This window comes from Oncorhynchus masou, chromosome 20 (genome assembly GCF_036934945.1).
Source record: "Oncorhynchus masou masou isolate Uvic2021 chromosome 20, UVic_Omas_1.1, whole genome shotgun sequence".
In the NCBI taxonomy this organism is placed as follows: Eukaryota; Metazoa; Chordata; class Actinopteri; order Salmoniformes; family Salmonidae; genus Oncorhynchus; species Oncorhynchus masou.
Genome location: NC_088231.1, coordinates 23188381 through 23198844, shown reverse-complemented (window position 1 = coordinate 23198844; position 10464 = coordinate 23188381). Strand labels below are relative to the sequence as shown.

At 43.7% G+C, this 10464-nt stretch overlaps 1 protein-coding gene across 1 annotated transcript; it reads left to right on the top strand.

Annotated features, from left to right (window-relative positions):
* The first annotated feature begins 529 nt into the window (after window positions 1–529).
* LOC135507178 (C-type lectin domain family 4 member M-like) lies at window positions 530–4005 on the top strand. Its single transcript, XM_064926764.1, has 5 exons — window positions 530–1879; window positions 2117–3220; window positions 3430–3566; window positions 3659–3768; window positions 3830–4005. The coding sequence occupies exons 1-5, from the start codon at window positions 1756–1758 to the stop codon at window positions 3897–3899; spliced, it is 1545 nt and encodes a 514-aa protein (XP_064782836.1). The 5' UTR covers window positions 530–1755; the 3' UTR covers window positions 3900–4005.
* The last annotated feature ends 6459 nt before the right edge of the window (window positions 4006–10464 follow it).

Sequence of the window (10464 nt, the reverse complement as noted above, 5' to 3'; positions counted from 1 at the left end):
CGTGGCGGAACAAGCTCCAGCCCATGATGGCACCAGTAGACCAGTTGATGAGGGGATTGTGTCGCTTGAGCCACGAGAATCCCAAAATCACGGGAATCTGAGGAGATTCCCGTGATTCCCGAATCTGAGGAGATTCCCGTGATTTTGGGAATCGCCTGCTCCCTTCTCACCCTGGTGCGCCAGGCTCCCCAGCATTACGCACGACTGTCGCATGTCGTTGTTCTGCCCATGTGCTGACTCTGTGCCTGTCTTATTTCATGTCTGTTACTTTTACATTTTGACTCCCCGTACCTGCTTTTCATCTCCGGCATCGGGCGCTACAAGTGTAGATTTGGCCTTGTGTTTTAGGTTATTGTCCAACTGAAAGGTGAAATTTTCTCCCAGTGTCTGGCAAACCTGTTCTCCCAGTGTCTGTCCTCCCAGCATCTGGCAAACCTGGTTGTTTGGCAAGCAAACAACCAGGGTTTCCTCTAGGATTTTACCTGGTTAATTCCAGTCTGTTTCTTTTTTTAAATCCTGAGACTATGGAGAGTGGTACTCAAATGTGTTATGTTTTGGGAAAATCCAATACAACACTTTGTATTCAGGACAACATTTTAATTTCTTTGCCACATTTTTGCCACATATTTTCTATGTTTGACAGCTTCCTTATTTCCACATTGTCAAGTAGTAGGAGTAACTACAATGTTGATCCATCCTCAGTTTTCTCCTATCACAACCATTAAACTCCATAACTGTTTTAAAGTCACCATTGACCGTATGGTGAAATCCCCGAGCGGTTTCCTTCCTCTCCAGCAACTGAGTTAAGAAGGACACCTGTATCTTTGTAGTGACTGGGTATATTGATACACCATTCAAAGTGCAATAACTTCACCATGCTCAAAGGGATATTCGACGTCTGTATTTTTTTCAAACTTATCAATAGGCGAACCTTCTTTGCGAGGCATTGGAAAACCACCCTGGTCTTTGTGGTTGAATCTGTGTTTGAAATCCACTGTTTGACTGAGGGACCTTACAGATAATTGTGTGTGTTGGGTACAGAGATGAGGTAGTCATTAAAAAAAATCATGTTAAACACTATTATTGCACACAGAGTGAGTCCATGCAACTTGTTATGTGACTTGTTGAAGCACATTTAAAGGTTAAACAAATGTTTACTCCTGAACGTATTCAGACCAATAAGAGGTTTAATAATTATTGACTCACAATACTCCAGCTTTTCATTTTTTATTCTTTTGTAAACATTTCTAAAAGAATATTTCCAGGAGTGACAATTATTTTTTATTTAATTCAGACTAACACAAAATGTGGAAAATTCATTTTCTGGTTACATTGTACACCTGCACATCGACACTGTATTGTTACTCCCCGTATATACCCCATGTTATTTTTTACTTGTTAATGGTATTCGTTATTTAATCCTTTTCTGTATTTCTATTTATTTCTCTCTGCATTGTTGGAAAATGACCCATAGGTCAGCATTTCACTATTAGCATACACCTGTTGTTTTATGAAGTAATTAACAAATGGAATTTGATTGTGATTGAAATAGCTTCTGGCAGACATTTTGGGTGCCTGAACTCATGCATGTTTAAGCAAATATTCTGTTAGAGGTTCTGGAAGTCAAGCAGTAGAACATGTGAGGTTCTGGAACTCAGTTCTGGTGTTCTGTTCCATGTTCCTTGTGTATTTCCCTCAGTGATTCTAAGAGCAACTGGAAAGAAAAACATATGTATATACATTGATCAAGTTCTAATGATAATAATGTGTACTTCAGTGTATCTTTGGAGGTGGAAGAGACATTTCCCAACTGCTGCAGTGTGTCTGGGGCTGCTGTGTGTTCTCCTACTGGCTGGGATCATAGGCCTATTACTCTCCCGTGAGTTTGATATGTTCTCACTCAAACGTTCTTCATCATCAGTGGTGTAATGACCAGGGTTCAATTACATTTCAATACCATTCAATTTAATTCAGAAAACACACCGAATTCCAATTCCACATGTTTCTAATTGAAAATTATTCCTGAATTGACTGGAATTGAAATTGACATCAGTCTGGGTCATGTCTCATTAACTTTTCCACTTTTATCTTGGTTGTTGATTGTATTATTTCACAGAGAGAAACCAATTGACCAGTTCAGACACCCTGACCAAAGAGAGAGACCAGCTACAGACCAGTTACAACACCCTGACCAAAGAGAGAGACCAGCTACAGACCAGTTACAAAACCCTGACCAAAGAGAGAGACCAGCTACAGACCAGTTACAACACCCTGACCAAAGAGAGAGACCAGCTACAGACCAGTTACAACACCCTGACCAAAGAGAGAGACCAGCTACAGACCAGTTTCAACACCCTGACCAAAGAGAGAGACCAGCTACAGACAAGTTTCAACATCCCGACCAAAGTGAGAGACCAGCTACAGACCAGCTACAACACCCTGACCAAAGAGAGAGACCAGCTTCAGACTAGCAACAACACGCTGACCAAAGAGAGAGACCAGCTACAGACCAGCTACAACACCCTGACCAAAGAGAGAGACCAGCTACAGACCAGCTACAACACTCTGACCAAAGAGAGAGACCAGCTACAGACAAGCTACAACACCCTGATTGAAGAGAAAGACCAGCTACAGACCAGTTCCAACAACCTGACCAAAGAGAAAGACCAGCTACAGACCAGTTCCAACACCCTGACCAAAGAGAGAGACCAGCTACAGACCAGTTTCAACACCCTGACCAAAGAGAGAGACCATCTACAGACCAGTTCCAACACCCTGACCAAAGAGAGAGACCAGCTACAGACCAGTTCCAACAACCTGACCAAAGAGAGAGACCAGCTACAGACCAGTTACAACACCCTGACCAAAGAGAGAGACCAGCTACAGACCAGCTACAACTCCCTGACCAAAGAGAGAGACCAATTACAGACCAGCTACAACACCCTGACCAAAGAGAGAGACCAGCTCCAGACCATTAACAACACCCTTACTGCAGAAAGAGACCAGCTGCAGACCAATTATAACACCCTGACCAAACAGAGAGACCAGCTACAGACCAGCTGCAACACCCTGACTGCAGAAAGAGACCAGATACAGACTAACAACAACAGCCTGACCAAAGAGAGAGACCAGCTGCAGACCAGTAACAACACCCTAACTGAAGAAAGAGACCAGCTACAAAAAGAGACAGAATGTCTCAAACAATCTTTAGTTCAGAAAGGTGAGTGAAATTGGCTAATGACTGTTCTGTTATCAGTTCACATGACACTTACAAACAGGCAATTCAACTTACATTAAAGGAAATATGTGAGAAAAAAGGGGACTTCCATACCGTCCATTAGTTAGTGTCCCGTCTTCCTTGACTGTCTGATTGATACTTAATTCAATGTCGTATTAAAGTGACTAAAGCAGGAAATGTTCAACTTATAGTTTGTCCAGAAGGATGGAAGAAGCTTGGTAGCAGTTGTTACTACATCTCTACTGAGTACAAATCCTGGGAGGATAGCAGACAGGACTGCAGAAATAGAGGAGCAGACCTGGTGGTCATCAAGAGCGAAGACGATCAGGTGTGTGTGAGGTAGAGAGGAAAAAAAGAGAGAGAGATAACGAGCAGTAATGACTATGTTTTAACAATGTTGTCTCTCTTCCACATCTACAGACATTTGTCAATTGGTTATGCGGGGTAAAGAACTATGTCTGGATTGGTCTGACTGACTCTGTTTCTGAGGGGACCTGGAACTGGGTGGACGACACACCACTGACCACAAAGTAAGACATTAATGAATTCTGTGTCACTATGACATCACTGTCTGTGTTGTTTCTTCTACAGGTATTGGAACAGTGGAGAGTCTGATTCTGTGTTGTTTCTTCTACAGGTATTGGAACAGTGGACAGCCTGATTCTGTGTTGTTTCTTCTACAGGTATTGGAACAGTGGACAGTCTGATTCTATGTGTTGTTTCTTATACAGGTATTGGAACAGTGGACAGCCTGATTCTGTGTTGTTTCTTCTACAGGTATTGGAACAGTGGACAGCCTGATTCTGTGTTGTTTCTTCTCCAGGTCATTGGAACAGGGAATGGTGGGATTCTGTGACTGTTTCTTAAATACAGATGGATCTGTGGAACAGTGGACAGTCTGATTCTCTGTCTGTTTCTTCTCCTTGGTATTGGAACAGTAAACAGCTCCTAATGGTGGCGTACTGCTAACAGAACTGTGTGTATTTCTACTCCTGGTCATCAGACACAGGAGAATGGTGGGACTATGACTGTTCCTATAAATACAGATGGATCTGTGAGAAATAGGATTATTCTGTGTTCTCTGTCTGAACTGCTAAATAGTATGCTCCTTGGTCGTCTCTCTGAACTGCTAAATAAGATTCTCCTTGGTCGTCTCTCTGTACTGCTAAATAAGATTCTCCTTGGTCGTCTCTCTGAACTGCTAAATAAGATTCTCCTTGGTCGTCTCTCTGAACTGCTAAATAAGATTCTCCTTGGTCGTCTCTCTGAACTGCTAACTAGGATTCTCCTTGGTCGTCTCTCTGTACTGCTAACTAGGATTCTCCTTGGTCGTCTCTCTGTACTGCTAACTAGGATTCTCCTTGGTCGTCTCTCTGTACTGCTAACTAGGATTCTCCTTGGTCGTCTCTCTGAACTGCTAACTAGGATTCTCCTTGGTCGTCTCTCTGAACTGCTAAATAAGATTCTCCTTGGTCGTCTCTCTGAACTGCTAACTAGGATTCTCCTTGGTCGTCTCTCTGAACTGCTAACTAGGATTCTCCTTGGTCGTCTCTCTGAACTGCTAACTAGGATTCTCCTTGGTCGTCTCTCTGAACTGCTAACTAGGATTCTCCTTGGTAGTCTCTCTGAACTGCTAAATAAGATTCTCCTCTCTCTGAACTGCTAACTAGGATTCTCCTTGGTCGTCTCTCTGAACTGCTAACTAGGATTCTCCTTGGTCGTCTCTCTGAACTGCTAACTAGGATTCTCCTTGGTCGTCTCTCTGAACTGCTAACTAGGATTCTCCTTGGTCGTCTCTCTGAACTGCTAACTAGGATTCTCCTTGGTCGTCTCTGTACTGCTAACTAGGATTCTCCTTGGTCGTCTCTCTGTACTGCTAACTAGGATTCTCCTTGGTCGTCTCTGAACTGCTAACTAGGATTCTCCTTGGTCGTCTCTCTGTACTGCTAACTAGGATTCTCCTTGGTCGTCTCTCTGAACTGCTAACTAGGATTCTCCTTGGTCGTCTCTCTTTGGGGCAAAGAGAGGACAACTCGCTGGCACCAATGTTTTCTATAGCACAAAACTCCCATCAGGATGTGTAACCCAACAGTTTGGCTCTAGTAACAGTGGTGGACGGTGGGGGATGCCGTTCTTCGTTGCTACCGCATCGGGGACCCGCTCAACTGATTCCCCTGGGGGGTGGAGAAGGGGCTTCTAACCTAGGGGCACGTCCCCAGTGGCAGACAAGGGGCCAGCCAACAAATCACACCGTGTCCTGGCCTGTATCCTCTCGGACGGAGCACAGACCCCCCCCCCCGTGCCAAAGCTCTCCCCTCAGCACTTTTCACAAGAAACTGAGACAGGAAGACCTTCTTCCTGTCGTCACCAAGCACCGTCTCCAAATCCCATTGTACTGGCCGTTTGTCATACAAGGTCTTTGTCACATCCAGGCGTCATGCCGAGGGCACAGAGAAAAAATATGATGAAAGGGGCAAATATGTTACATGGCAGATACAGTATCTGACATGGTAGATACAGTATGTTACAATACAGTATGTTACATGGTAGATACAGTATGTTACATGGTAGATACAGTATGTTACATGGTAGATACAGTATGTTACATGGTAGATACAGTATGTTACATGGTAGATACAGTATGTTACATGGCAGATGCAGTATGTCACATGGTAGATACAGTATGTCACATGGTGGATACAGTATGCTACATGGTAGATACAGTATGTTACATGGTAGATGCAGTATGTTACATGGTAGATACAGTATGTTACATGGTAGATACAGGATGTTATATGGTAGATGCAGTATGTTACAATACAGTATGTTACATAGCAGATACTGTATGTTACAATACAGTATGTTACATGTTAGATACAGTATGTTACATGGTAGATGCAGTATGTTACATGGTAGATACAGTATGTTACATGGTAGATACAGTATGTTATATGGTAGATGCAGTATGTTACAATACAGTATGTTACATAGCAGATACTGTATGTTACAATACAGTATGTTACATGTTAGATACAGTATGTTACATGGTAGATGCAGTATGTTACAATACAGTATGTTACATAGCAGATACTGTATGTTACAATACAGTATGTTACATGTTAGATACAGTATGTTACAATAGATATGTTACATGGTAGATACAGTATGTTACATGGTAGATACAGTATGTTACATGGTAGATACAGTATGTTATGTAGATACAGTATGTTACAATACAGTATGTTACATAGCAGATACAGTATGTTACAATACAGTATGTTACATGGTAGATACAGTATGTTACATGGTAGATACAGTATGTTACAATACAGTATGTTACAATACAGTATGTTACATGGTAGATACAGTATGTTACGTGGTAGATACAGTATGTTACATGGTAGATACAGTATGTTACATGGTAGATACCGTATGTTACATGGTAGATACAGTATGTTACATGGTAGAGACAGTTTGGTTGCTCCTTTAGCTTCTATCCAACAAACTACTTCCAGCTTATTCAGTTTACCTTGCCAAACACACGATATAACCAAGATAATGAAAATAAAACAAAATATATACAATAACAATACAATGAACTGATATCTCTACTATATAATAGTTGATCTAACATAGAGTCTAGAAGGATTGTTCTCTACTGTATAATAGTTGATCTAACATGGAGTCTAGAAGGACTGTTCTCTACTGTATAATAGTTGATCTAACATGGAGTCTAGAAGGACTGTTCTCTACTGTATAATAGTTGATCTAACATGGAGTCTAGAAGGACTGTTCTCTACTGTATAATAGTTGATCTAACATGGAGTCTAGAAGGACTGTTCTCTACTGTATAATAGTAGATCTAACATGGAGTCTAGAAGGACTGTTCTCTACTGTATAATAGTAGATCTAACATGGAGTCTAGAAGGACTGTTCTCTACTGTATAATAGTAGATCTAACATGAAGTCTAGCAAGGTTCTCGGGAACCAGGGTAGGCTGTACAAAAACATCACTGGCAGGGGAATTAATGATCATCTGGGGGGTGGTCTCCATTGTGGTATGCTGCTCTGATAGATAGTCCACAGAATTACTCTCGTAACGTCTTAAAACCCTGGTCATGGCGTCCCGACAGTGTATGGAGATCTTCCATAAGCCTCTGAAGTAGCTCCTCGTGTTTTTCAATGGTGACTCCCTGCAGGGAGACAACTTTGAAGAGCCGGACCGAGTCGGATGGGTGAGTCGTGACCAGTTCATAATGTAATGACAAAGAGACAGAGACAGATACAGGAGGCAGATGGTTTGAGTCTCTGATATCTATTGAAATACAAGGGTTAGGCAATGGGCAGGTCAGGGACAGGCAGAAGGTCATAAACAAGGTCAGAGTCCGAAAGGTACAATGGGGGGAGACAGGCTCGAGGTCAAGGCAGGCTGAATGGTCAGGCAGGTGAGCTTAGTGTCAAGGGCAGGCTGAATGGTCAAGCAGGTGGGCTCAGTGTCAAGGCAGGCTGAATGGTCAGGCAGGTGGGCTGGGTGTCAAGGGCAGGCTGAATGGTCAGGCAGGTGGGCTGGGTGTCAAGGGCAGGCTGAATGGTCAGACAGGTGGGCTCAGTGTCAAGGGCAGGCTGAATGGTCAGGCAGGTGGGCTCAGTGTCAAGGGCAGGTGGGCTCAGTGTCAAGGCCAGTGGGCTCAGTGTCAAGGCAGGCTGAATGGTCAGGCAGGTGGGCTGGGTGTCAAGGGCAGGCTGAATGGTCAGACAGGTGGGCTCAGTGTCAAGGGCAGGCTGAATGGTCAGGCAGGTGGGCTCAGTGTCAAGGGCAGGTGGGCTCAGTGTCAAGGCCAGTGGGCTCAGTGTCAAGGCAGGCTGAATGGTCAGGCAGGTGGGCTCAGTGTCAAGGCAGGCTGAATGGTCTGGCAGACAGGCTCGAGGTCAAGGCAGGCTGAATGGTCAGGCAGGTGGGCTCAGTGTCAAGGGCAGGTGGGATCAGTGTCAAGGCAGGTTGAATGGTCAGGCAGGTGGGCTGGGTGTCAAGGGCAGGCTGAATGGTCAGGAAGGTGGGCTGGGTGTCAAGGGCAGGCTGAATGGTCAGGCAGGTGGGCTCAGTGTCAAGGCAGGCTGAATGGTCAGACAGGTGGGCTCAGTGTCAAGGGCAGGCTGAATGGTCAGGCAGGTGGGCTCAGTGTCAAGGGCAGGCTGAATGGTCAGGCAGCTGGGCTCAGTGTCAAGGCAGGCTGAATGGACAGGCAGGTGGGCTCAGTGTCAAGGCAGGCTGAATGGTCAGGCAGGTAGGCTCAGTGTCAAGGCCAGGATGAATGGTCAGGCAGGTGCGCTCAGTGTCAAGGGCAGGCTGAATGGTCAGGAAGGTGGGCTCAGTGTCAAGGGCAGGCTGAATGGTCAGGAAGGTGGGCTGGGTGTCAAGGGCAGGCTGAATGGTCAGGAAGGTGGGCTCAGTGTCAAGGGCAGGCTGAATGGTCAGGAAGGTGGGCTGGGTGTCAAGGCAGGCTGAATGGTCAAGCAGGTGGGCTCAGTGTCAAGGGCATGCAGAACCGGTCGGAACTGGGAGGGCTAGAAAAACAGACTTGGAAAGCAGGAGCACGGAAAAACATGCTGGTAAGCATGAGAGGACAAGACGAACTGGCAACACACAAACAGAGAACACAGGTATAAATACACTGGGGATAATGGGGAAGATGGGCGACACCTGGACGTGGGTGGAGACAAGCACAAAGACAGGTGAAACAGATCAGGGTGTGAAAGTAATAGACAGACCGGACATGTTCCGTGACACAAAGATGTGTGATTGATGGATTCTTGATTGGTGATTGATCTCGCTCTCTAATGTTAACTATGTTATGATGGACTGAGACCCTGTTAAATATGTTATGATGGACTGGGACCCTGTTAAATATGTTATGATGGACTGGAACCCTGTTAACTATGTTATGATGGACTGAGACCCTGTTAACTATGTTATTATGGACTGAGACCCTGTTAACTATGCTATGATGGACTGAGACCCTGTTAACTATGTTATTATGGACTGAGACCCTGTTAACTATGCTATGATGGACTGAGACCCTGTTAACTATGTTATGATGGACTGAGACCCTGTTAAATCCTCTTATGGATAGGGGAGACGCTAGCGTCTCAACTGGTCAATTGCCAGGGGAAATGCAGAGTGCCAGATTCAAATAAAATGCTATAAAATTCAAACTTTCATTAAATCACACATGTAAGATACTCAATTAAAGCTACACTGTTTACCAATCCAGCCAACATGTCAGATTTTAAAAATGCTTTACGCTGGCCTGGGTTGAAACCATGGAGAAGCTATTATCTGATAAACTGTAATCTGTGCTTGTAGTCAAGGCAGCCAGGTGCATCACCAGAGACATCTCTTTTCAAAATAAACGTTTTAATTAATTGGGAAGGCAGATAAAATATCAGAAAATATGCATTACCTTTGCTAGCTTCTTTTGTTGGCACTCCAATATGTCTCATAAACATCACAAATGGTCCTTTTTTTTATTTTAATTCCGTCCTATATATCCAAAATGTCCAAAATAACAAACGTGCGTTTGATCCAGAAAAAAGCCCTATCTGCAAACAAAAAACACAATCACTACAAATATTTCAAATGTTGCCTATAATCAGCAAAATAATTCAAACTACTCTGATTACAACGTTAGGTATTTTTAACCGTTAATAATAACACCCCAGACAAATTGTAACAATCTGTATTCAAAAAACCCATGTCACACCCTGGCTTGACCAAATAAATGCAGACAAACACAATATACTTCGACCAGGGCGTGACAACTCCACTCCGCTTAATTTACAAAACATCTTCCAAAGCGGAGCACCAAGGAGGCAGCCAGGATGGATGCAATCACTTTTCCCCCGTCAAAGCACAAAGGAATAACCTCAACCAGATTCAAATCCCCTCACTGACACATCGTGTGGAATATGCAAGAGAGGAACTGACAAATAGGTTCCTATTAAATATCCAATGGCAAAGACAATATAGTGAACAGAGAGGAAAAAAAATCTGAAAAGTTAGTACTCTGGGTTTTGCCTGCTACACAAGTTCTGTTATACTCACATACATAATTCAAACAGTTTTAGAAACCTCAGAGTGTTTTCTATCCAAATCTATGAATGCATATCTCATATTCTTGGCATGAGTAGCAGGAAGTTGAAATTGGGCACGCTATTTATCCAAAAGT